Source organism: Drechmeria coniospora, chromosome 03 (assembly GCF_001625195.1).
Source record: "Drechmeria coniospora strain ARSEF 6962 chromosome 03, whole genome shotgun sequence".
In the NCBI taxonomy this organism is placed as follows: Eukaryota; Fungi; Ascomycota; class Sordariomycetes; order Hypocreales; family Ophiocordycipitaceae; genus Drechmeria; species Drechmeria coniospora.
The window spans coordinates 8,665,893-8,692,169 of NC_054391.1; the positions used below are offsets into that span (position 1 = coordinate 8,665,893).

General features: G+C 58.8%; 5 protein-coding genes across 5 annotated transcripts; 2 read left to right on the forward strand and 3 right to left on the reverse strand.

Annotated features, from left to right (window-relative positions):
- Positions 1–2,992: 2,992 nt before the first annotated feature.
- On the reverse strand, positions 2,993–3,211 carry DCS_07998 (uncharacterized protein; the record flags this gene model as incomplete). Its single annotated transcript, XM_040805280.1, has 1 exon — positions 2,993–3,211. The coding sequence occupies one exon, from the start codon at positions 3,209–3,211 to the stop codon at positions 2,993–2,995; it is 219 nt and encodes a 72-aa protein (XP_040655384.1).
- A 2,775-nt stretch (positions 3,212–5,986) lies between these two features.
- Positions 5,987–8,080, forward strand: DCS_07999 (HEX2 protein-like protein; the record flags this gene model as incomplete). Its single annotated transcript, XM_040805281.1, has 2 exons — positions 5,987–6,978; positions 7,051–8,080. 2 exons carry the CDS (start codon positions 5,987–5,989, stop codon positions 8,078–8,080), a joined length of 2,022 nt encoding a protein of 673 aa, XP_040655385.1.
- Positions 8,081–9,470: 1,390 nt separating this feature from the next.
- Positions 9,471–12,726, reverse strand: DCS_08000 (Mitochondrial protein cyt-4; the record flags this gene model as incomplete). Its single annotated transcript, XM_040805282.1, has 3 exons — positions 9,471–12,084; positions 12,147–12,551; positions 12,692–12,726. 3 exons carry the CDS (start codon positions 12,724–12,726, stop codon positions 9,471–9,473), a joined length of 3,054 nt encoding a protein of 1,017 aa, XP_040655386.1.
- A 4,707-nt stretch (positions 12,727–17,433) lies between these two features.
- DCS_08001 (uncharacterized protein) lies at positions 17,434–19,122 on the forward strand (the record flags this gene model as incomplete). The annotated part of the gene is made up of 2 exons (XM_040805283.1): positions 17,434–17,523; positions 17,581–19,122. 2 exons carry the CDS (start codon positions 17,434–17,436, stop codon positions 19,120–19,122), a joined length of 1,632 nt encoding a protein of 543 aa, XP_040655387.1.
- A 1,218-nt stretch (positions 19,123–20,340) lies between these two features.
- On the reverse strand, positions 20,341–22,670 carry DCS_08002 (WD domain containing protein; the record flags this gene model as incomplete). The annotated part of the gene is made up of 2 exons (XM_040805284.1): positions 20,341–21,459; positions 21,543–22,670. The coding sequence occupies 2 exons, from the start codon at positions 22,668–22,670 to the stop codon at positions 20,341–20,343; spliced, it is 2,247 nt and encodes a 748-aa protein (XP_040655388.1).
- Positions 22,671–26,277: the final 3,607 nt, after the last annotated feature.

Below are 26,277 nucleotides of genomic sequence, written 5' to 3' on the forward strand. Positions count from 1 at the left end.
CACTTGCTGAAGGTACCTGGCAGCACAGAAATGCACAGCTTTGTATGGAGTAATTTCAGAGTATTGTAACATGGCGCCCCGAGTGGCTGCAGGCACGACGGCACTCGGCTGGCGGCCGTGGGCAGGAGCCAAGCCCGCTACAGGGAGCCCTCGCACAGTCATCGCCGTTGGCCCTCGGGAACGCTCGGATAATCGGCCTGGCTGGAGGAGATGGCGATACATGGCCTGGGCCACTGCCAGCCAACCGGCATGAGACGAAGCACGGCAGGACTGATTGTGACGACCGTTTGCCATACCACTCCGTGCTCCGGTGGTTGGGTACGGAGTGCAGAGCACGGCACCATGAATTAGTAGTACTCCGTGCTCGGTACTGAGCGGCCAATACGGTACACGCATGACAGCACTTGATTGACATGGCTATCTACCTGGTACCTACCTAACCTATGTACTAGGTAAGGTAGGTAGCGAGTGCAGCACCAGGGACTGGACTCTGCAAGTACATCCATCACCGCTCCGACACTCATTCAGCCATACGGGCCATCATCCGGACCAAGTCTCCTAGTGCTCGGACTCCACCGCAGGCATGCAAGCCCTCTCGACGAATAATACCCATGCATGCATGCACCTACGCGTCCTCCCTCCCATCGGCTGAAGGGGATCGTTCGTCCGCCGGCGCTTCCATTCGGCGGCCGAAGAGGACCGATTCGCAACGGTCCATGGTCGGAACCAACACGACGGCCGGTTTCGCTCCTCGAAGCTCCCGAAAGAACACTTCCGCGGGGTCGTCTTCGTCGACTCGTCCTCTTCGTTCCTCCACTTGGCGCCGGCAGGTGTCAGGCAGAAAGATCATAAGGGATAATTACTTGGTTTCCGGCCCGAGAGCCATGAGCCGGCACGGTGGATGGTTCCTCGCATCCCATCATCCGTCCACTGCTCCTCCCTCGCGAGTCGACGCGGGCTCGTGAGGGGTGCCTGCGTGGGAATGATGCTGCTCTCGTCCGGACTGGCACTTCTTGCCATGCTGACCGAGTCTCCCGACTCTGCGAAGTGACTGTTATTCATCATGCACGATTCGGCAGAGCAACCGTGCCCGCCGTGTCGGAGAGCCCGTCGTGTCGGAGATGCTCGTCTAATGAGATGGCTGTTGGCATGCCGCCGCCATGGAACCCCGACCGCGCCGGTCGGAGGAGGCTCAGCAAAGCCTCTGGGAGACGCAGGCTTGGCAGGCCCCCCCGCCTCTGGGTGGGCGTACTTGCAGGTGTACCTACTTGGTAAGTAAACCGCCATGAACGTACAGCGACCGGTAATACCCAGTAATGTAATTACTGCAAGTACACGCACACCTAGCAGTATTATTACTGTACACAAGCCGCTCTGTTTTAGTGCGCCAAGGTGTGAGACTCGTCCATTTGGCCACGACCGCTTCGGCATGAACGAGATGGCCAATTTTAGCGAGTCTGCGCTTTTCTCCATGATCCTCCGACCCGCGGGAAAACATCGACAAGGGAGTGAGTGTCCTTGGCGAAATGGACTCTGTCCATGCGCGCTAGTAATTGTAATATGTCTGATACGATACAAGTATTGACATACCTCATCCTCGGCCGGCGCTTCCGGACGGCGGGCGAAATGGATTCCAGAACAAACTGCCGATGCGAAGTCGGTACGGTTAGGACGCTAGGAACTTGGTGTTGGGTACCTGGTACTTACCTACCTACCAACAGTAGTAGTAGGTACCAAGGATTGTATCGACTGTGCCTGCCCGCCTCTCCGCCTGTCCCTGCACGAGTTTACAGGCTCTTTGTCGTTTGCACCTTGGCCTGCATGTACGACGGTGTCTGTCCAAGATCTTGTGCGCCAGAGTCATGCCGCCGTGCATGCATGCGTCACATCCATGATGATGCCTACCTGCCTGTCCGCCTGTCTGAGTGAAGGAATGTGTGAGTGAGTAGGTGAGTGAATGAACGAGTGAGTACGGAGTAAGTGAATGAATGAATGTGCGTGCGCTGAACGCACAGCTACTTTGAATGTGCGAGAGCGCCAAGTCATGGAGGGAGGGAGAGAGAGGGAGGGCGGTTGGGCGGTAAATTGCTGAAACCGGGGGAGAATGTCCGTCAGTCAGTGCATCGGTGCTGTGAGTGCGGGTATTCGATTCGATAGTTGTGTGGTACAGAGAACTGTACCCATCATCAGCAGTTGTACTGTACCTAGTACTTACTTGCTTTAGTACTGGTACGTTGGGGGAGGGGTTTGGGGGAGTACAACTCACATACTCGTATGGAGTTCTCCGTACCACAGGACGTACGTATTATACTACAGTAGACTGCTTGACTTACGTGCTGCACTGCATTTACCACCTGGTAGGTAAGTACAGTACTCGGCCGGCACTATGAATTTGTACAGCAAGTAATTGCACGGAGTACTCTGTACGGCATGTACTCATTAGATTCAACAGAACAACCATCAAAATGCACGCCGTCCATGTGTGTTTTGTTACTAGTCGTCCGTCCGTCCAAGGAACTGTTCTCTCGTATCGTTCCTTCGAGTAATGGCCAGGTCACTGCTGAGCAATCGCTCCGCACACGCACATGTACTGTACATACTACCTTGGTGATGCAGAACTGCATGGATGGAGCTGCATGCACGGAGGACATGTAGCAGCCATGCCTACCACCCACATGCAGTATTATTCCCTAGTAGGTGCATTGGACATGCGTACACCGCAAGTGTGCATGCACAGATGGGGGGAGTGCGACAAAGGACGAGCGCTGGAGGCAGGTACCGAGCCGTCAAGAAATCCCCATGACGGTACCTAGAAGCCCTCTGGACGGTATCTGGACGGGTGGCCTTGGCTTGGGGCGCTGCAGGCCTGCAAACGGGCGCTCGTGGCTGCTGCGAGTTGCAAGGGTCCCGTCCCCGCAGGGACTTGCCTCCGCCCCCCCCCCCAATCGACGGCTGCAGCTGTCTCATCTCCTCCTTCCATGATCCAGCCGACCTACCAACCAACCTCCCAACCCATGCCGATGCCGTCCCATTTAATCCCACGGCCAAAGTCCTTTGCCGGATCGACCTCCTCCTCTCCTCCAAGGGCGAGAGAGGACAAGGCGGAGCGGTGCTCCGGACCCGTCGTCCACTCATCATGCTCGCCCACGTCCTCGTGCTCGTGCGTGTTTTGGCGCCGTCCTCGTCCACGCGCCCGCAATGTGCGGTCCATGTACCGGTACGCGTGCTGGGACGACGCGCGTGCATCGTCTGCGGAGTGTCCCGCACCGGAGAAATGCGAGGACCGTTCCGCCATCAACTGCATACCACTGCCTCGATGAGCACATACCTGGGCTGCGAGGTGGCCGCGGCCAGCCTGTCGTACTCGTACTCGCACTCGCGCTTGCGTCGTCGCAGAGGGGACGGGGGCTCCAAACTCGCCAGTGGTCGGCAGGCGATTCGGCGCCTTTCAGGTACCTACCTACCTGCCTAGTAGGTAGGTGCCGTGGCGCATCGTCGATGTGTGCTGATATGGACGTCTGTACGGAGTACGGTGCGGTGCGGTGCGGTGCGGTGCGGTGGGTGGTTGTCAAGCGTAGCACTCGATCGCGTGCTCCCTTCTCCGCACGTCGATACGTCTGCAGGCACTCCGTGTGGTGCCATACATGTTCGCCCGCATGAGATGGGGATGCCAACCTTGGCACGAGTGGCCGCCGTACATGTACGTACACGTACGAGCACGCCGTTGACCAAGTTGTCATGACACACACTCGCACGCACGCACGCACGCACGCTTGCCCGCACCCACGCGCGCACACGCACACGCACGCACACGCGCCGTGCTCGTACGCTCTCGTCCCCGATGCTTTCGTTGGCCACGTCCGACGAAGCGGTGAACGACAAGCACCTCGCAGCGCCGGCCACGCTCTCGCCATGGCCACGACCAGGTGACCGCCACGACCGGCCGGTCATGCTCTTCGTGGGCGGCGCAATGGCAGGGCTATTATTACCACGCGCCCCGGTGTTGCATGCACTCGCCCTAATCGCACTCCATCCAACGGGCGCAGAGCACGTTCGGATCAGAATGATGAACCATTCCACGTCCTAACACAACAAGCCATCAGCCGCCGATTGCTTTTTCGAACCGCCGTTGCTGGATCCCAGACACTTGGCGGAGCAGCTTGTGGGGGAACGATAGGGGGTACCCGGACGCTCAGGCAGTCGGTACTAGGTAGGTACATTGGTACCGCGATGCCGTCGCTGCAGTGCGTGCGCCGTGCAGAAAAGTACCTACCGTGCATGCTGGCACCGGCATGGTGCTTGCCAGCACTGCTACCGTGTACGGCGACGAGTGCTAGGTGCTGTTGGCATTCTGTGGCACCAACTGCTCGAACGAGCACCTGGCGTCGTAGTCGTGCCGCTCTGTACAGAGTGCGGAGTACTTGTACTTGCCACTGCAGTGCATGGCTCCAAGTACGGCAAGTACCAGACCTACAGTACAGTAAGTACAGAGCAATACTGCCGCGAGTACTCCGTACTCCGTACTTGTACTTTACTCCGTCGACGGCTTACTGTACAGTATAGGTATTTACTTACTTGCTGGAGCACCGGAGCGATTGTTGCCAGCCAGTCACTGCCCCCACCCCCGCGGCGCTCTTTCGGCCCACTCGCTGGCTGATCGGTCGGTCCGGGTGTGCGGAGTCCTAGGTACCTACCTACCTACCTAGGTACTAAGGTGCCTGCCGTACGTACGGAGTGGCGGGAGCAGCCAGAGTAGGTACATGGGCAAGAGTACACGGTACCTGCTGGTGGCATCTCGGTGCCCTGCAACCGATGGTAAACGACCAATGTCCAGCATGTCACCGCTGGAGGCGGTGCGGATGGAGGGGTGCGTCCCTAGTCGACGAGCACTCGGCACTTGTACATGTACAAGCGCCATCGCCCACGAGAACACATACGCCGCAGTAATGGCGGTACGCACCTCGACTCGAACCCCTCCTCCTCCTGTCTCGTTGGTCGAGGGAGGGTCGTGGGCGGACCTGGGCGGGGAGGAGGGGGGGAAGGCCTGCAAGTCTCTGCGCGGCGGCGTCGCTGGAAGTCCGGGGCGGCCTGCCTGAGTTTTTCGTACCCCATACTTGGAACCTGGGCGCCTCCAGAGGTACGTACCGGGTGCGCCGGGGTACCTGCCTGTGCATGTATCGTGCGCCACGGACAAAGTACCCAACGTGCTCGCCCACCAAGTCACGTTGTACCGTCCGTACCGTCCTTGCCTATCTTGGTATCTGGGTACCTCGGTGCCCAGATGCTAACCTATCAATCCTGCAAACGGCCACCATCATCACGGCACCTCCTGCCCTGCGCTGCCAGTGCTTGCACCGAGCGGTTAGCGTCGATTCGTTTTCACCCGCCTCCACTCCACTGCGCACCGCACCTGCTGCACCTGCACCCGCACGGCACCCGCACCTGCACTGCGCGATCGCAAGGTTCAACTCTGCTTGATTGACTCTTCCATTTCTCCTTCCCTCCCGTTTACATTCCGTTCCTACACATAGTGCCTTCTCCCCGACTCGTTCCACCGTCTCCCTCTCTCGACACCACCGACACCGCTCGCCGCCGGCTCTACTTCTTCAACCCTCCCCCCCCCCCGGCCGTCCTTCCTCGTCGAAAGCGTCGAGCGAAAACTTCCTCGGTCAACCTGGCTCCGGATGACGTTGCGTCGCCCTCCCGCATCCACCACCAGCAACGCTTCCTTTTTATCCGCCGCCCGACGTCCCCTGAAACCCATGCCGAGTTCCATCCTCGCTCGCCTCTCGCCATCTCTCGTCCCTCCGCATCCTGACCCTTTCTCGCCCGCTGATCAGTCACCTCTCCCCATCAGCCGGCCAACGCCCTAGCCCACGCCCCAATCAGCGCCCCCAATCAGACCCCCGGACTCGTTCCCCGGACCAATTCCCCGCGATATCGACGACGCATCTGAGACGGTACATACTCCGTACATACGCCGTACATGCAAGCTCGATCACGTCTCTCCCCCTTCCCGCTCACGCATCATTCGCATTCGCCATCGCCGTCATCGTCGCACTCGCCATCGCCGTCGCCGTCGCCGTCGCCTCGCGCCAATCGCCACGCGCCATATCACACGTCGCCCTCCCTCGGCCTCTTCGAAGCGTTGGAGCGACCAGCAACCACCGTTCTCATCACCTCGGCCGACGTCACCTATGAGTTGCTAGCCTCGACCGAAGCCCTGCTCGCGCCGCGGCGTCGCTTCCCCTTGGCGACCTCACCGTCCCCCCCCCTCTCCTCCACGATGGCCGCAGTTCTGCCTTCCGAGAACATCAGCTACTTCTCGACGTCTCTGCGTCGCTCGCAGTCTCAGTCTCACCTGTCCGGAGACCCGACATCCTTCCACTCGCATGCCGACATCACCCATTCCTACGCCTCGTCCAAATCCTACGCCGACTCGGAGCACTCGTCGGCGCCTTCGTCTCCCCTCGCCATCCAAGCCGAGTCCACCGATGTCTCGTTCATCTCGACTCCTGCCAGCAACCTGTCGATATCGTCCGACTACGATGAAACGCTAGCCCTCGACGACGCTCTCGAGGAACAGTTCAGCCTGCCCATGCTCTCCCAAGACAAGTTCTTCGTGTCGCCTCAGATCCACCACGACGACAGCCTAGAACCCCCGCCCAGCCCCAAGGCGGCCGACTCCTGCACCCTCTCCCCACCCGATGCCGACAACTCGCTCGTCGGCTCGGGGTCGGACACGCCGGATTGCGTGGAGCATGCCGAGGACGACACGGCCATCGTGAGCCGACCCTCGCGGCAGGTCGACTACCTGTCCCACAACTGGAGGGAAGAGGACATCTGGTCCTCGTGGAGGTATATCGTCTCGAGGAGAGAGCAGTTTCCCAACAGCACGAGGTTGGAGAACGCCTCTTGGCGGACGTGGATGAAGGCCAAGAACAAGCTCAAGACCATCTCACCCGAGGAGCTTAATTGGTATGCTTGCCCCGTGCCGCCTCGACGGCCTGATGACGGGACGCCCCCCCCCTGCTAACGCGCAGACGCCAGGCTCAAGGACTGCGACGTGACCTGGCTGTATGGGCCGCTGCAGTCGGGATCGAATCACCTTCACCCCACCCAGACCGAACCCTCGAGCTCGATGCTGTCCAAGTCGGATTCGCTCGTCAACCTCAACAAGAAACCCATCCTCAAGAAGCGGAGCATGTCGGAGATCATGCTGCAGCGATCGCTGACGGCCTCCTCGCTGCTCAAGCAGGCGACGGCGGCCGTGCACGCCCAGGAGACGGGCATCCTGCGCCCGAACCTCTCGCGGGCCAACACCGACTGTTACGTCACCTTTCCGCTCTCCACGCGGAGGGTGAGCTGCGGCAACACCGGCTCCGTGACGCAGTCGACGACGGACTCGTCGGGCGTCTCGTCGCCGTACCCGGAATCGAAGCACATCCACTTCAACGACAAGGTCGAGCAGTGCATCGCCGTCGAGGTCAAGGGCGACGACGACGACGACGACGACATGGAGCTGGAGTTGTGCGGCGACGACAGCGAATCCGACGACGGCGTCATGATGAAGCGAGTCAGGTCGAAGAAGCGCGGTCCCTCGACGAAGAGGCGGTCGAAAAAGGCGGCTCAGCCCGAGGGAAAGACCATCGCCATGCTGCCGTCGACGACGCTCAAGTACCGCGAGGACACGCCCGAGCCGCCCGAGACGGCCATGAAGCATAGTAGCGGCATCATGCACAGCCCCCTGCTGTCGCCCTCCTCGTCGCAGGAGACGCTTCGGCCCAGCAAGCAGTCCGCCTTCTACTTTGGCGCCGACGACGATGACTCGGACGAAGCGGCCGTCACCTCCACTTCCGGCTGGCGGTCGCCTTCGTCTGGCGGCATCTGCCGATCCAACTCGAACAGCAGCCTGGCCGACGAGCCCGCGGGCATGCGGCGCACTCCCTCCGGCATGCTCATGCCTTGCGACGATGGCGAAGCGCCCATCGGCGACGGCATCATGGGTCGCGTCATCGACACCGTCAACACGGCGCGCGATATTGCCCATGTAATTTGGAATGTGGGCTGGAGGAAATGAACTTCCGCTGCCTCGCCCCCTCCCGCCTCCGACGAGCTCGACGCCGATGCCAGGGAGGGCGAGCGAGCGTTTGCCGCCGTGGACAGACCAGACACGGAATGACGGAGCACACCGCCTCGGTCGTGCAGGTATTCATTCGCTTTGCATGGCGGCTTGCCACCCGCGAGCCCTCGTCCCCTGACGGATGATGCTCATGGCGAACCTTTGCATCGGGACGCGCCCAATATAGACGGAGGTCTGCTGACCACGAAGGTCCACTGTTTTTAAGCACCTCTCCGATGTCCTCGAATGTACACGAGAGGCACACTGGCCCCCATGTTACGGCTGATGATGAAATTTGTCATGCTTTCTTTTGTGCTTACCTGGCTGGGTTAGAGCATTGCAACTTCCTGAGGATAATCACTGGCCCAGGAGCAAAATGGCAGGAGCCGGGCAGTCTGCTCGGCTCTGCTCACGAATTGGCGTTGCGAGTGTCACGAGTACCGATGTGGGAAACCGTGGGCGTCTCTGGGTTTTTCGTTTTTTTCCCCCCTGTTTTCTTGGAAAAGCCAAAAAGCTTGTATTTTGTCACACGGCATGTATAGTCGTCGGACCTCATTGGTGCGGCTGCGGAGCGAACAGCGAAGCATGCCGACGCGGCTGGACGATGGGGAATAATCAAACACATGCGTTTCGCATTCACAAATTATTTTCACCATTGCACCGTGAATCCCTCGCACCGAATCGAGTTTGAGTGACGTTCTGTGAAGCATTTTGTGTGCGAGGGCGAGTTGGGTGAGTGAGTATTTTCGCGTCCAACGAACGCCCCGTCATATTGAGGCGTGCGCATGTTTGCTACACGCAAGTGCACGGTACTTGTACAGTATAGTACGGAGTACTTGCGTAGCATCCGTCCCATGTAAAGGGAGGCATGCAATCGTAGATGACGTTCAGCGTGTGGGGTTAGGCCCTGTTCTGAACAGGGATCCGCGTGGCCGCGTGGTCCAGGTCCAGTCTCAAGTTCCATACCATGGGCGGATGCCGTTCCATCCACGACAGGCAGGAAGAAGAAAGCGTTGGGGTTCCCCAACAGTATCTAGGTGTACATGTAATATCGTCACTGTTCCTTATGCAAGGTGAACAGTCCAGTGGAGGCTCCCGAAAACCGGGGTAAAAAGGAGACCACTAGCTGGGCCGCAGTGTGGGGGAGCGAATCAGAGACAGGTGCAGGTCGTCGAAGTGGTCGCATCGGGCACCATGAAGCCTCGTGGAATTGGCGCGTCGCGCGCTCCACCATTGACGTGGCCGTGCATCGACGAACCATCGTCGCAGGTAGACGCAGGGGGGATGCATGGTCGCCGTCGTCGTCGTCTTCGTGGCGGTCATGTGCTCTCTCGGCAGCCTGAAATGGCTACGTATTATTCTCGGCGCCTCCAAGATACCGCGTGGCCTTCACAACGACCTGTCGGGAGTGGACGTTGACGTCTGCGAGCTCCACCTCGAATTGGTCGCCCACCTGCACGTCCTTGATGAGCCGAACGCCGTCGAGGCCTGCAACGTCCAGCACGGCGTTTAGGCCGAACAGGTCGAGGCGGCCGAAAAGCCCCTGGCGCCAACGAGAGCCGACGGTGAAGCGGAGGGAGCGGGGCGCGTTGCCCTCGAAGCGCCAAGCCCTGACGAGGGCGATGAGAATCCAGTCCACCGTGCCGCGAGAGACGGTTCTGGCCATCTTCTCGCGCATCTGGAGCAAGCCGAGCGTGTGTCCGAGGCTGGCGGTGGTGAACGGCAGGATGTCGTCCAGCTTGTCGACGGCGGCATCGATCCGACGCCTCGTCTGTCGCTCATACGCCAACGCGGCATGGATCTGCCAGTGAACGAGCAGGTCCGAGAAGCGGCGGAGCGGCGAGGTCGCTTTGGCATACATGTCCAAACCGAGCAGGAAGTACGGTCCGGGTTGCGGCGACAGCTCCATCCCTCCCGTCAGCCGCGACAGCGCCTGCCTCTGGCTCGCGCTCGGTTCGATGCCCTGCTCGATTAGCGGGTACACCTCCTTCATGGCGTAAGAGAAGGCGGCGTCGAAGTTTTTCGCCGATTTCGCATCTTTACGGTATGGGATGGGGATCCCACGGGATGAACACCACCTTGCCGCGACCTCACCAGCCAGCACCATGGCGTTTGATACTACCGAGCAGACGCTCGACGGGTCCTGACCGACTCTGATGTACGGATCTGCGGGGACCACCGTGGTCAAGCCTGGCGGAGCGTCCGTTTTTGGGGTGTCGTGGAACGACACGAGGACAGAAGGTCTGGGGAAGAAGTATGGCCAAGCTCCTTTGGCCAATCGCCGTTGCTTGATCGCCTCGGCCAACCGGTACAGAGTCAGGAGCTCCGCCCTGCTGGATTCGTCCAGATCTTGGACAGCCAGCATCGGCCGTTGGGGAGCTGTCGGGCCACATTCCGGAGCGGCACCGACGGCGAGGCTGTGTCCGGCATAAGGCGGCGGAGGGGGCTCGTTGCAGAACTTGGCGACGTCATCGGGATCTAGATACGTCACGTCGTCCAGCGTGCTCGGCTCCACCTTGTACTCCAGAATGTCGCCGGTACCGTCCACCAAGGCGCTGAAGGTAAGAGCGGGAGCGCCGGGCCGGAGTGAGAATTGCTTGACCAGGCTGTCGGATTTGTAGTCCTTGGCATCCTCTTCCCCAAGCTCCGACGGGAGCATGGCCTGGAAGTGGCCCGGGAGATAGATGTTTTCCGGAACGAGCTCCATGAACCTGCCAAGTTCCGAGCTTGGCCTGATGCTCGACGACGGATCGGCGACATGTACATGGATCCAAAACTCATCGGCTTTGTCCGTCGCTTCCAGCGAGACGGCATCATCGATGACCATCGTCGACGGGGCATCGATGCAGAATATAGGTGCGCCGGACCGATGCTTCCTGGCCCCTGCCGCAACATCGGCTCGTTTCGACTCCTTGAGGTTCGGAGCCTCGCGGTTCAAGCCGCCGCCTCGAGCGATGGTGACACCCGGCAAACGTACTCTGTATCGAGATGGGATCTCCCACGGCGCGATGACGCCAATCTCTTGGAGGAAGGCCCATGCAGTGCTCTGATCCAGCGGGGAGTTGCCGTAGAGATCCAACGCACGGAGGACGAGAGCGCCGTACGAGTGGAAGCGAGAGGCCGAATCAAACAGGCCGTAGCAGGCCCACCACTCCAAGAAGGCGATGACATCCTTGCTGGACGGAGCCCACTCTGTCTTCTGAAGCTCGACGCCGGGCGATGCCTTGAGAATACCGTGGGGTGTCCACTCACGATGCAGGCGGCTGTTGGAAACGGCTTCCCGCGCCTGCAGGACGAACCTGCCGAGGGCAAGGTCCTGAAGTTCGGTCGTACCGACGGGCTTCAGACGCTTGGCACTGAATTCTGTATACTGCCGTACCATGACGGTGATCTTGTTGAGCACGTCGGCGTAGTTGCGAGGAAGCACTTGGAAAAGGTGGTCGCGGCGATGGCAGTCGGCCGAGGGGCTAAGCGGGCTGAAGGTGCCTTCACTTCGATAGATTGCCGTATGAACGGCGTACAGGGCCGGCGCAGGGAAGCCGTCTTGGGCCTTCAGGGACGAGGGCAGTAGGGTGTCGGCCATCTCCAACAGGCTGAGGTACTTGACACTGTGGGGGCTGGACAGCAGCGCGCCTGCTCCGTCAAGGTTGGGCAGGTTTTCTTGGTAGACCTTTTCGGACTTTCTGCGGAAACTCTCCATTTTGCGAATGAGAGCAACGCCATCCTCCCTGGAGGGGCCGTGTTCGTTTTGTCGTAGATGGTCAAAGTCGTCGGGCGTGGCGGTGTTGGGAATCTTGGCCAGGACTGGTGCCAAGTCGTCGGCGGTGGCAAAGTTCGACAGGGTGAAAAGAGAGGAGTAGGCCATGCTAGTGACCCATTTTCCGTTTATGGCATAGAAGTGGTTACGATCGCCGAAGAATCCCAGATAGACGGCAAAAATGGGGACCCGCGAGCCGGTTTGCCTGTTCCATCTGGTCAGGCTACCGGCAGGTCGCGGGAAGATTGCCAGACATCAACGACTCACCTCAACTCGACAAGATCGCCTGGGTTTCCAGAACCGATGGGGACGACGATGTCTGCATCGCCAGGCTCCGTGCCTATTCCGGAGGCAGGCGTCAGGGCGGCGTCAGTAGACCTTAGTTGGTCCAAGTCGGAAGAGCCAGTCGTCTGAGTTCGGCTTAGGCTGTTCGAAATGCTGCCATGGAGGAACACGTCCGGCGGCATCGCCCGGGACCGGACGTGCTGTTCGTCCTGCTCTGCAGCCCATCGTCGCAGTCGTTCGCGAATCGGCAGGGCCTTGTCCGGGGCGGCAGGAGAAGGGTCTGAAGGAATACCGTTGGAGGCAGGCTGAGAGTGGTCGGGCCGGCCGTACCATGTCCTACCGGGGGGCGTCGTGCCCGTGGTCTCCCATCTCTGGCAATTCTGTGAGCTGGGAGGGCAATGATGATGGCATCAAGCCAAGACCACGGATGGACGGCAATGAAAACGCACAATTTTGAGGGGGGTCGCCGGCCACGGCGCTTTGGGGCCTATGAAGGAGCTGGTGGGTACCGATGCGGGATTGCCTACGAGGACACCACGAGGAAGGCATGTGCGAAAAGCATGGGGTCGGCCTGAATATTGAAGCATTACTTGCTGTTGCAGCTAGCAGCTGCCGAGAGGTGCAAAATTCAGACTCGGCCTGTTTACGCGTCGGCGTGGGCGCCAGCCAGGTCGGATGGGGTTTGCGGGACACGACGTCACATGACTCAGAGTACCGAGAAGTTAAAACGGAGTACTCTGTAATTACTCCGTACATGCAGTCCCATTAGGGACGTCAAAATACGCCGCCGGTTCTATGGAGCACAACCAGTCAGTACAACTGTTTACAAGTAATACAGGACAGCGGGTGCACCTACAGTACAGCACATGTACTCTAGGTAAGGAGAGCACACGTTTGGGGTGCACATTTGGAGTACATCTACTCTGGACTCCGTACGGGGTTCTCCGTACCCATCATGTAGTACTTATACTTAAGTATGAACACGTAATAATACTCCGAATAGGGCGTAATATTGCAGGCACTATTATTATTACTCTCGAGGTGCTGGTTTGATTAGGCACTTGTTCCAGATCACAATTCCCGCCTTCCGTACTCCGTATTTTCTGCTGGAAAATCCTGCGAAATACCGGTAGCACGTGTGCAGGCAAACCAGCGGAACTCGACTTCTTGCCGTACATGTATACATGTATATCGCGCACAGGTGCGGAGTACTTGTACGATGAGCTTCGGGGGTCGCTATTCTGATGGAGAATTGACGCGTGTGCATCTGGACGGTCGCATTGCACCTACTGTACTTACTGTAGGTGCGTACCTGACCTGCGCAACTCAGTGCATCTGACACTCGGCCGCGTCCGCACACAGATGACCTGAAAGCACTGTTTTAATCTCGGCTACGTTCACCTACCAGCCGGGACTCTGAATGAAGGTGAGCTAAAAAAAGGAAGGCCCCACGAACGTGAAACGCTTGGCTTGGGAGATGATGTCAACAAATCCCCGACTCGCGGGGTGGAATCAAATAAAGAATATTACTCGCAGGTAATTAATTACTTGGACATACTGTACAGTAAGTACATGCACGTACACATAGACGAACAGGATACCTAGTGCTTATTCCTACAAGCACGCGTACCACCGAGTACGGAGTATTACCGCATGTACAGAGTACAATTGGATGTTTGCTATAATACCTCCACCAGAACCGAAAACTTACAAGTACTGTACGCCGTACGGAGTACGTGTACAGAGGTACTTTATAATTTTACAGTGTCCCATGAAATGGCATTTGCGCAGACACAACTAATACCTACCTAGGTACTTAGTACTCCGTAGTATTCGTTATCGTCGGTCCTCGTTCACAAGCATGGGCAGTACTGGTAGAGATGGCAACATGGGCCGCCAACACACTACTGGCTCTTCGTGAAAGAACATGAAACGATAAAAAGACGCAAAGACGCAAAGACGCAAAGACGCAAAGACGCAAAGACGCAAAGACGCATACTGTATGCAGACAGATATGGCGCACCAAAGATCAGGTCGCTCGAAACAAAGTGCTACGTTACGCGTGATAATCCACGACAACACTAGTGCGCCACTAGTACTAGGAGCTCGGGGCAACGTGCAGGACGCGAATGATGTGTTGACCGTCGTGGTGGTACTGCTACTGCTACTGGTACGTGGATACCCGGATGTGACGCAGCAGTCTCCTCCCCACGAGACCCGCCAGCTAATCTTCAAGCCGGCGGCTTCTTGCAGACATGCAATTAGTAACATTACATCGTATCCAAAACGAATGGGAGCATCCGTACTCGTACGAGTCGCATCGGGTCGCACATAACAGCTCGCGCGACGGAGCCAACGACAAGACAAACCAGGATGCTGGAGAAAGTTCGGAGTACAGAGTACGGAGTACAGAATATGCCGATCATTACCCGAACGCTGTGCATTTACCCATCATTACTCGAACGCTGTGCATATTGTGCTTGCACCAGGCAGAACACGAGCAAATCACACAAACACATGCCGTTCTGCCAACAAAGCACTCCGTACGTGAGTACTCCGTACTTGTACATGTAATCTTACTAACCTACCGACACGACGAGTCGCGGCTAGTAATACCGGCGGGCCTCCTGCTCCTCGCTGCCAGCCCAGACATGAAGTGGCCGGTGAGCAGTTGCGCTTGGTCGACGTAGTGTTCCGGCATACGACACTCCGTCCTCTGCACTGGCAGAGGGACTCCTGGTAATCGGTGCTGGCTCTATCCTCGGGCCGCCGTCGACGAGTCGAAGTCGCAAGGCGAAAGGGCGAGGGATCGGCGGAGAAGCTTCGACGCCAAAAAGATGCCAGCCTGCCTGCAGTCGGTCCCTTGCCTCAGCAGAGCGGTGAGGGGGGATTCAGCCCCGATGACGGATGGACGGATTCAATCACAGAGTTTACCGACAGGGACTGTGCGGCGGGAGGGCAGAGAAGTGCCGAGCGAGTGAGCGAGGCGGGCTGCACAGTAACTACGGTGCATGCCCGGAACGCAGGTCATGGACCTGTCGCTCTCGCGGCGAGCATCACCTGTCCAGGCTGTCTGTCCTACGTGGACACAGCGAGTCCATTTACGGCATAGCGCGCACTAGGACCGGGAAGCAGCGAGTAAGGGGTAATGTTAGCATGGCGAAAGCAGCCCTTGGCCAATGGTACGGACCGTCCGGCGCCGTTTCAATTCTCATTTCGCGCCTACCAATAAACATGAAAATAGAAGAAAGCAAAAAAAAAAAACACTCAAGCAAAGGTGGGCCACCCCCTGGAGCGACAAGTTTTCCAGATCGCCCCCCTTGGAGGTGGAAATGAACAACCCGATCAGGCCCCACCTGCCCCGTGCAGATCGGAGCCCATCCTCATGGAGGAGTACTTATAGGTAAGAGGTACCTATAGTTGTGCATCCGCCGCACTTGTGGGAGGGGACGACGGCCTTGCATGCACAGCAAGTACATGCCAGGGAACGCGTGCGGAACACGACACGAGTTTGTACAATGTGTGCATGCTACACACATGTGCAGCAAACCACATGCGCTACGGAGTGCCTGTTCCGTGTACGAGCATGCACGAGTGAAGTGAATGCATGAATGAATGGCCGGATGGCTGGATGGACGGGACCGTTGTCGCGGTCCCAGCCAGGAAGGGTAGCGGGACCGGCATGGCGAAGCGGGTGGCGGCTCGGCGCCAATACATGTCAACGTTAGGTCCAACGCACAATCTCGGAGTACAAAGACCCCTATGTAATAGTACATGTACTCCGTACACACAAGTACAAAGCACCGCGCAATGGTGGGTGAGCGATTATCGGGTTGGTACTCCGCAAGTACGTACTCCGTGCATGCAAGTACTATCGTGAACTTGCCAGCCAGGTATCTACAAGTAATGCTTATTACATGTATGAGCACAAATATGTGTAGCGCTCGTACAAGCACGGAATACTCCGTACAACAAGTGCAAAGGCAGGCGGCGTGTATTACTTGTACAAGCACAAGTACTTGCATGTAATAATACACCCAAGTGCGGAGTACGGGTACTGTCCCCTAGCACACATCTGGTCTGACCCCATGCACGGAGTGCGGGTACCTCGATCTAGTCCCGACCAGGACGCTAAGGAGTGCACTCCATGCAGTAATTAAGTATTCATACTAGGTACGGAGTACTGTACAGTACATATCCGCCGGCCAACGCTTCTTTTACGCTCTGAACAGTGCTGGTGCAGCTCACTGTCCTACACCTACACCTAGTTCATGCAAGCACAGTGCTGCCTGCACCTTGACCCTGTCTGCTGATGGCGCCGCCGCGGTACCTCGCTAGTCGATGCCTAGCGGCCGTCCTCCTACCTAAGTACCTAGTAGCCTGCTCTCCTTGCGCCAAGTCGCTGCTACCACACCGCCCAGCCGCATCATGCTCGTACTCCGCACATCAGTGCTTGTCGCCGTATTACCTCTTGTACACAAGCACTTACTTTCACCTGCGCACTCTCACCTACCAACACTCCCCTCGTACTTACATTCTGCACTACGGAGTATGCACCCACCAACTCGCCCCCCCCCCTTTTCCAGTCAGGCTTCAAACATCCTATTCACCGTCCATCCGTCTTCGTACCCGCTCAAGTATTACTCGCCATCGTTCCCCCCCCCCCGGTTGAGACCAAGGACGAGGCCCATGTCACCCCCCCCAGCAAGGAGAGGAGCCAATGGAGGGGGCGATCAGCAACGATGCATAGGAACACGACGACAGCAGCCCTAGCTGTACACTGTACACTGCCAACGAGGCCCGGCGCTTCTCATCTGCTCATCTCCATCTGACCCCGACGCCGCCTGCTCAGTCCCCTGTCGTTTCCCTCCCCCCCCCCCCTTTCCCCCCTCCCCACCTCCCCCCTTTCCCACATCATCCACTTCGTTTCCGCCTCCCACGGCCCGCTTCCCACTGGCACTCTCCCTCTGGACCAGGTGAAGCGCTGATGCCCGTGCTGTAAAGAGAGCGGCGGCGGCCACCTCCATCCTCTTCTCCTCGCTCCGTCTTCCTCGTTCTGTCCTACTCATACCACCCACCGCTTCACTCCTTCAGCGGGCACTCCTTCTCTACCTTTCGGGCACTCGTCGTCCTGGACTAGAAGACATACTTCCATCGTTCGTCGTCGTCACCGTCGACGTCAACATGAAGGCTGGATTCGCTGCCGCCGCCCTCACGGCCTTCACGGCTGGTGTTGGCGTCGCCGCCTCGTACCATCGTCACGCACACGATGCCCTCTTCAAGCGGGACTACGACGCAGCTGAGGTCTGCATCCCGAGCTGCAGAACCATATGGACCTACATCACCGGCGAGCCCACCAGTATGTCATCCCCCTTCCTCTCCCCCTCAACTCTACGACTAGCCTTGGACTGACCAGAGCGAACCTCCTCCCACAGTGGACCTGTCACCACCCACGTCGACGTTGTCTCGCACCACCACCACCACCGTCACCTACCCCGGACCCCCCCCGAGCACGCCTCCTCCGGCGACCGAGAATGCCATCGTCCCCGTCGTCCCCGTGCCGACGCCCGAGCCTCGCACCTGCCCGACCCCTGGCACGTACACCTTCCCGGCCACCACCATCACCGTGACCGAAACGACGACCGTCTGCGGTGCCGCCTCGACGACGCTCCGACCGGGCAGCCACACGTTCGGCGGCGTCACCACCGTCGTCGAGAAGGCCACTACCGTGGTCTGCCCGGTTGCTACCGTCCAGACTCGCGGCTCCGTCACCACCAGCACCCTCGTCCAAACCACCTACGTCTGCCCGACCCCCGGCACCTACACCATCGCCCCCATGACGACGGACGTGAAGGAGGAAAAGGTAGTCGTCTACCCCGTGCCCACCTCGTACAATCCCGGCACCTACACGGCCCCCCAGCTGGTCGTCACCGTCACCGTCACCGGCTACGTCACGTACTGCCCCTTCACCAGCGTTGGCCTCCCGACCGCGCCCGCCTACACGCCCCCGGAGCCCACTGTTGAGGCTGCCGAACCCACTGCTGAGGCTGCCGAGCCCCCGGCCCCCGTGGCCCCCCCCAAGGAGTCCTCCTACTCCCAGCCGAGCGCGCCGAGCACCAAGCCTGGCGCCATCAGCAGCAACAACGACCAGTACGGCATCACCTACACGCCCTACGAACCCTCCAACGGCCAGTGCAAACCCGCCAACGAGGTGGAGCGAGACATTGCCCTGCTGAAGAAGGCCGGCTTCACCACCGTCCGTGTCTACTCCACCGACTGCAACACCCTCGAGAGCGTCGGCAATGCCTGCCAGAAGCACGGCCTCGGCATGATTGTCGGCGTCTTCGTCAAGGACAGCGGCTGCTCGCCCGACACGCCCGAGATCAAGGAGCAGATCAGACAGCTCTCCTCTTGGGACAAGTGGGATCTCGTCAAGCTCGTCGTCGTCGGCAACGAGGCCATCATGAACAAGCGCTGCACGCCGACGCAGCTGCGTACCCTCGTCACCACGGTCAAGTCCATGTGCAAGTACAAGGGCCTTATCACCATCTCCGAGACGCTCAGCGTCTGGCAGCAGAAGGACGTTTCCTCGGCTCTCTGCGACGTCGTCAGCGTCACCGGCGCCAACATTCACCCTTACTTCAATGCCGACGTCACACCCGAGACCGCCGGCCAGTTCGTCGCCGGCCAGCTCCGCCTCTTGGACCAGATCTGCGGCAAGGAATCCATCAACCTGGAGTGTGGCTGGCCTACCCGCGGCAACTGCAACGGCAAGGCTTGCCCCGGAAAGGAAGCGCAGAAGGTGGCCCTCAAGTCGATCCGCAACGCCTGCGGCAACAAGACCGTCTTCTTCTCCTTCATGGATGACATGTGGAAGGACCCCGGCTCGTGCGGCTGCGAGCAAAGCTGGGGCTCCGTCTCCTACTTCTCCCCCGACGCCTCCATGTCTTCTTACTAAAGGAAGGCCCGCCGTCTGTGGCGGTCGTGTTGTCTCGTTCAACATCAGCACCCGCCCCCTCTTGTTCCTCGCAGGCACCTGGATACAAGCTTGCTGAATGTACATGAACACGAAAGCAGCATCCACGCCCGGCCTGATCCTCCTTCCAGGGCTCGCCTCCCTTCGGTCCCTCTTCGGATGATGCCCTGGCCCTTCTGGACGTGAGCGGGAAGGGTCTCGGGCGCTGTCAGTGCAGGTCGGGTTCACCAGGACCGAGACTGTCGTTGGTCTTTGACTTTGATTGCTTTCATCACTTATGTGCGTGTGCGTGTGCGGGCGGAGTCCGGCTCTTGGTGTCTTCCCCGAATTCGGGTAACCATTCTCACGGGCACTGGAGTACGGGACTCTTGCATTTTGCACCGTCTACATACAAGTCTTCTCCTGTACATGTAGCCTCTGATTCATATCGCTGTAATTTATATCTTAGTATCGGACGAGCAACACTGTCTTGTCTGGTCGTTCTTGCTGTCGCCCGAGTCGCCGACTTTTGGTGATGCCCATCGTTTCCCGCCGTATCCGAAATCGGCGAGAACCGACCCGTTTCCCCAATTGTAGACTCTTGTGCAGGGTCAACTGCGAGCTTGCCTTTGCGAAACCGACTCTTCTGCATAGGGCGAGGTTTTGGACTCGGGCATCTCGACATGGCCAAGTACGTCCATGTACGTGAGAAGCGAAGCGCTCAGACACGAGCCTTAATGGATGTGGTATCTTCGGATCCATTGGCAACACCATGGGCTTTGATGCCGTGCACTGGACATTATCGAGCATGGTAAAGCGATGACCAGCAGAGCATTCATTCATTCATGCGAGCCAGCGCAAATGCATGTGTAATATGTATCGTCCCTATATAGACAAACTTATCTTGCATCGGCCTTCGAAGCTCAATTCGCGCAAGCCATGCAACACCTGCCAGGTCCGTGACAGAGACCGAAGGCTTCCACGAGTTCTTTGGCTCGTCCAAAACGCAGCCGCAGCGTTTTCTTGAAACGTATATACAATACATACATACATATATATATGGTTGCCCGGGCAAGCAGAGATCCATTGTAGACTAGACTTGCCCACGTGTTGGCAGACACTGGTGTTGTAGTGTGAACAAAATTTGAAAAGGGGTCGGGGTATCGAAAGAAAACAGGGTGCAGAAAACAAACGTGACATGGCAACCGACGACGCAATAGATCAGAATGGTCCCGGACCGCCCAGCAAGGACGGGCTGCGGCACCGCGACCGTAACTGGCAGCAATTGTCGCCATCGTCATCATCGACCGGCTGCGACCATGCATGCTCGAGCATGGATATCGGCCCTCGGCCACAGCGTTCGAGCTGTAGCAGTCCACCTCGATGGACGTCGCAGCACAGAATGTTGAGGTCTTGCCCATCGTCGGCGAAGTCGATTCCACCAATCTCGCTGAAGACGTCAATGACCTGCTTGGAGCGGAAGGTTTGGGCGTCAATGAGGCTGATGAAATCGGCCTCTTCCGCTGCCACAAGAATCGGCTTGCCGCTTCCCCGAGGCGAGAAACGCAGGCCGCGGACGCCTGACATTTCGGTCCGAAAGGTGCAGAGCGCGTTGCTCTCCCCCCTCGAGTTGCGCCACTTGCGCGCGTCCCAGATCTTGACGGCCCTATCCTGGAAGCCGGTTGCGACGGTCCACCCGTCGTCGGACCAGTCGCAGGAGAAGCCGTAATCGCCGTGGCCCGCCAGCTCCTGGAGGACCTCGCCGGAGTCGACGCTGGTGATGAGAACGTTGGCGTCGTCGCCGACGACGACCCGCAGGCGGCGATCCGGAGAGCAGGCGGAGCAGTTGAGGGCAAAGGGATACGTCGTCTGCGAGATGAACTTTTGCGTCGCGATGTCCATGACGCGAAGGCCACGGTCGTTGCTGGCGATGCTCGCCACGGGGCCGGCGTTTCGCCGAGACATGTGAATTTTCAAGTGATTGGTGATGCCGTCGGGGGAGATCTGCCCCTCGGCGTATTCCCTCCCGTCGCGGGAGTAGAGTGACTTGAGGAAGTAGTCGCCGTTGAAGGTGCCGCCCATCAAGACGCCGCAGCCGGCATCGAGGGTGGAAATGACACCGCCCTGGGCTGGGAAGTCGCGCAGGTTCACGGCGACACTCGACTTTCGGGTTCGGAGATTCCTCTTGTTGATGCCATTCGGGCTCGAGTAGTACGCCGCGCCGCGAGACGGGCACGCCAGCACACTTCGCAGCTGGAAATGGGCCAGGCAGGCGTCCTCGAAGAAGTCCATCCTCTTGAAGCGGACAAAGTTGTCCTTGGAGGCAATCGTCTGCCTTGCCTGTCGCGAGGAGGTGTCAGCAGGAGGTGCCGGCAACCGACGGGCGCGCGACGACATAACGGCGGCGAATGCAAAGGACTCACCGTCCATCCATCCGACCCATGACGATTGACGTAGTTCTTGTACGTGTAGCGGCGCTGTGCCCTCGCAATGTTGCGAGTCGTTCCCATGGCGGCCCAGTCCAAGCCTTGCAGGTCGCACTCGTCGCCCATGAGGTCCGCGTAGGCCACGGGCTTGGTCATGACACAAGCTTGCCTCTGCACTTGATGGAGCCGCGGCGGGTGGCGTTGGGCGGGCGGAACGACGCCTCCTCGGTGGACCCAGTCGCGCAAGAAATCGATGAGACCGAGGTTCTCAGACCCGAGGATAGACGGATTTGGGTTGCTCAGTAGGGGGGGGAAATTGTCGACGAAAGGGAGCTCGGCATCGATTGGATGGAAGGGTGGGCCTGGTACACCGACGAACTCGGAAGGATCCATGTTGAAAACGCCGTCGAGGGTGCCGACGAGGATGGGAGATGGTAAAATGTTTGGGTGGAAGGGAGGGGGGACAGAGGGTTCGTCGTCGTCGTCGTCTTCTCCTCCTTCTTCGTCGGCTTGGTCGGCTTGGTCGTCTAGGTCGTCTAGGTCGTCTAGGTCGTCTAGGTCGTCTAGGTCGTCTAGGTCGTCTTGGTCGTCTTGGTCGTCTTGGTCGTCGTCTTGGTCGTCGTCGTCGTCGTTGTTTTCAAAATTGGCTTCCGTATCACTTGCGCAGGAGCCAAAGTCGTCGTCGGCCACAAGACTTTCCTTCAATGGTGCGCCGCCGTCGCTGTCGCTCATGTCCAGCTCATGCTCCGAGGCCTCGTGGAAGGTTGGAAGGTGATAGGGCGGATTGCTACGATACGGGTCGACGATTGAATCGTCTTGGCTGCTGCGCGTGTCCTCTGGACGAGTGGAGGCGGGGAGTGGAAGGCCCGTCATATGCTGGACGGGGAGACGAGGTTCGTCGCCGACAGGTTCGTCGTCGGCGTCGTCGTCAAGGCTGGCCTTGGAGGAGCATGGCGCCTCGGAGGATGCGACATCAGCAGCGGTTCCGGCGCCGTGTTGCAAGAAACGGGGCCCTTGATCGTCATGCTGCGCCGGCTTCCGGCTCGAGACGCGGGCGTGACGGTACTTGTCGGTGTCGGTGTCGAGATGCGACTCCAGCTCGAGCGAGGATGACAGCCGTGGCATCGCTACAAGGCTAGGGCGACAGGGGTTGGGGGGGGGGGCACGTCTGGTACCTAAAAATCAATTAGGTGATCCCGTCAGGGCCTGAGGGCTGCCAAAGCCACGTCGATCTGCATCGGCCTGCCAGCAACCCGGCGCGTGCGCTGGGCCGGCGTGCGTGCGCAGCAGCTGAAGCAAGGCAGCAGGCAGGTCGGCCTGGACCTGAGCAGTCTCCGGCAGAGGCACGTATTGCTCTTTCGCGCCGTGGTTTTCTCGACCTGCGGGGTTTAGCCCTCGTTGCTCGGGCTGCCGTCACGATGCTCTTCGAGGGCCCTCTCCTCCTTGGCTAGAATACGGCTAAAACTACTCGTCGTCTGGCGAGCTCGTGCTTGCTTTTTCTCCCAACGTCGCCCGGTGGTGATGGGCGGCGGATTTGCTTTTGGGCTGGCGGGGCGGCCAGCCGTGGCAGACAGCCGTTGAAGCTCGAAGTCGTGCCCGAGAAGGAAGTCGAATCGAGGGGCCCCCGCGACGACGATGGGAGGCCGAGAGGGACGAAAATAGACCAAGACGGTCCGACGTTTGGCAGAGGGGCGTGGCGGAGGGGGGAGTCGTTGACGAGGCGGAGAGACGGAGCGCCGGCTGGCGAGACGGAGGGGAGATGGAGAGATGGAGAGGCGGCGAACGGCGAGATGGAGCGGTTGAAAAGATGGCGAATCGAACAAGGGGAGAATATTCGGGTACGAGATGGGGTGAGATCACGACACGGAGATGGCAGTTTGGGCCGTCACGCTTTAGTTCATCTTCCTTCCTCACGTCCACTTTCGGCGAGAGTTTTACGGTTTCCTCCACCGGGAAGGCACTATCGAAGTAAGTCGGCTTGCTCTCGCCATCTTCTTGCTGGTGGTCTTGCCTCGTGCTCGGGTCGTATCGAGCTAGCCGGGTACCCAGGTATACTGTACTTGCGCCAGCTGCACGGAGTACTTGCGCACCTTGGCAGCGCTCCGTACTCCGTGCTGTAGTCGGACTCGTACTTACGCACCTAGTAAGTACTGTATTTGCAGTTTGACTCCGTACTTGTACCTGCAACCACCTAATACTACATGCAATACTTAGGTGCTTGATGTTCGCTTGGCTCGACTCGGCCTGCTGCAGGGGGTATTACGGAGTATTACGGAGTATTACGGAGTACTGTACGGAGCAAGTGCATGGAGTGCAAGCTGCAAGTAATACTTGTACATGCACACCATGCGTCTGCACCGTTTGAACGTACTAGGTACTAGGTAAGTAGCTTGTTCAGTGGGGTGGCAAAAATGTCGAGTCAGCTTGCACGAGTAGCGCCACCAAAGCTGAACCGTCACTTTTGTCAAGTCACTGTATTAGTGGCGCGTTACAGGCTACAGCACTAACAGGACGGGGGAAGTCCGCTGTGGACGACGAGCCGCCGTGCCAACCTTTCGCGCCGCGCCGTGAGCTCCTCGTAGGAGCGATTACTGTCATGGTACTGCGATGCACTGCCATCCATGATCGGTAGGGGCACGTAGGCTGCCCGCACTCGAACACGACAAGGACGGAAGACGCAACTTGACTTGCGCCGATGCGTGGACACGCGAGCAGGTAGGTACAAGGAGAACAGAACAAGTTACTGTATGTATGTACTTGTATGCCGGTACCGTAGGTCGCAAGTGCATGTACCAAGTACTTGAGCTAGTACATGTCTGTTATGTGCCGATACCTGTGGTCATTTGCCCATTGGGCAGGCACGGTCTGCATATCCGATTCGACAGAGCAGTTGCCGCCCACATTCCGAAGCAGCCAGTATTACCAGCATCAAGCACCTCTGTGCATCCAAGCTCGGTGCCCAAATAATACTCCGTGCTTCTTACATGTCATGCATGTGCCTCCTTCATGATGCCTCTGATCAACCATCCATCCATCCATCCATCCAGCCCCTCCGTCCGCCCCCCTCGACAGTCACCGCCATGTCGACCCTCTCCACACGGATCACCCAACCTGCACCGCCGTCGCCGATGCCCTCGTGAGCTCCAGTGGTGAGTATATAATCAACATCGGGCTCGGCCGTTACCTCTAATCTCGGACGGGACGGGACTCGCGTCGTGACGGGGACGAGTCTTCGGCCAGCCGCCTCTCCCATGGCCACACATGATTCATGGATACTTCCTCCCGAGAACCTTTCCTTGCTCTCCTCCCCTTCTTACGACCGGATGTTGCCAAGAAGCTCCCGCGGTCCATCCTCCTAGTCCGTGGCCCCTGCTCCTTGAACCCTGCACCTGCAGCCTGCGGCGCGCACCCTGCCCGGCCTCGTTCCCCTCGGTTCCGCCTCGTCCCGCCAGGCCAGCTCGCGCCGTTGATGCTCGTCCTCCTCTGACCCTACCGAGTGCACCGAGCGCATTGCCAGTATTGCTCCTAATTACCTACTTGGGTCGGAGTGCAATCCCCGAGCAGCAGCCCGATGCCTGCTGCCCGTGGGTCGAGAGATGCTCGCTCTCGTTGGCGTTGGCGTGCCCGCTCCCGAGACGGACACAGCCAAGCATCATGCACAGGTCCCTAAGCATAATTTCGTTTGAGTACGAGAGCGGACGAAACGGAACATGCGTTCTCGCGCTTGCCTCTCTCACTTCCGCCACCTGGCGACTGCGTACGGAGCAGCCGCCATGTCGGGAACAATAGCAACAGGAGCAATAATGGCCAAACGGAACATGCGTTCTCGCGCTCGAGAAACAGCACCGCTTGCTTCTCTCACTTCCGCCACCTGGCGGCTGCGTACGGAGCAGCCACCATGCCAGGAACAATAGGAACAGGAGCAATAATTGTTCCTGGGCCACGTTTCAAAGTCAAACCCCCGGCTTCGACAGACTCGCATCTCATCTCAACCTAGTGCATGCCTGCCCGACCTCACAGCGCCTCTCGCTCCGTGCTGGTTTTTATGATAACTGACCATGAAGGGATGACTTGATAAATGACCTGCCCCATCCCCGCCCCCCATGGTTCTCCAGAACCTCCGGCCAGCAAGCAGACCGCCTTCAGGTCGCCATCGGCACTGCACGACGTTAAAGTGTTCCCTGGGCCATATTACCATTGAACTCGCGTCCACCTACGAGCCAGCATGGCGTCGCGGTCCTGCGTGTGGCCGTGCTCCCTGTCCGGGGTCCGAACGAGAAGCGGGCCTCGGCTGCAACCTCGTCGTAACGTTCCTGTCTTGGCGGTTCCGTCTGTATCTGCGTTTGCGTCTACGGTACGTCCATGTCGATTCCCGACTCTTATCTTTGCAGATATCGGTCTCTTCACTCGCCGACTTCCGTCGTCTTGTTCCGCTGCCTAATACTCCACACGCGCATGCGTCCGAAGATCGCATCCTAGCCTGCACGCATGTAGAGAACCCAGCCTCGAGGCCTCCGAGGTGCTCTGGTCCTTCCATGAATCCGATTGCTAGCATGCCATATTCCATTCGCTCCGTCCAGCGACCAGCAGGGCCGCAAGCCCATGTCAAATCCTGAAATCTGACAAAATCCGACAAACTCATGCGCTCCCCTTATGACTACTCGTATAATACATCTCAGCCTCGTGAGAAACCGGCTCCTCTTCCGCCCAACCCTATCCACGCCTCTCCATG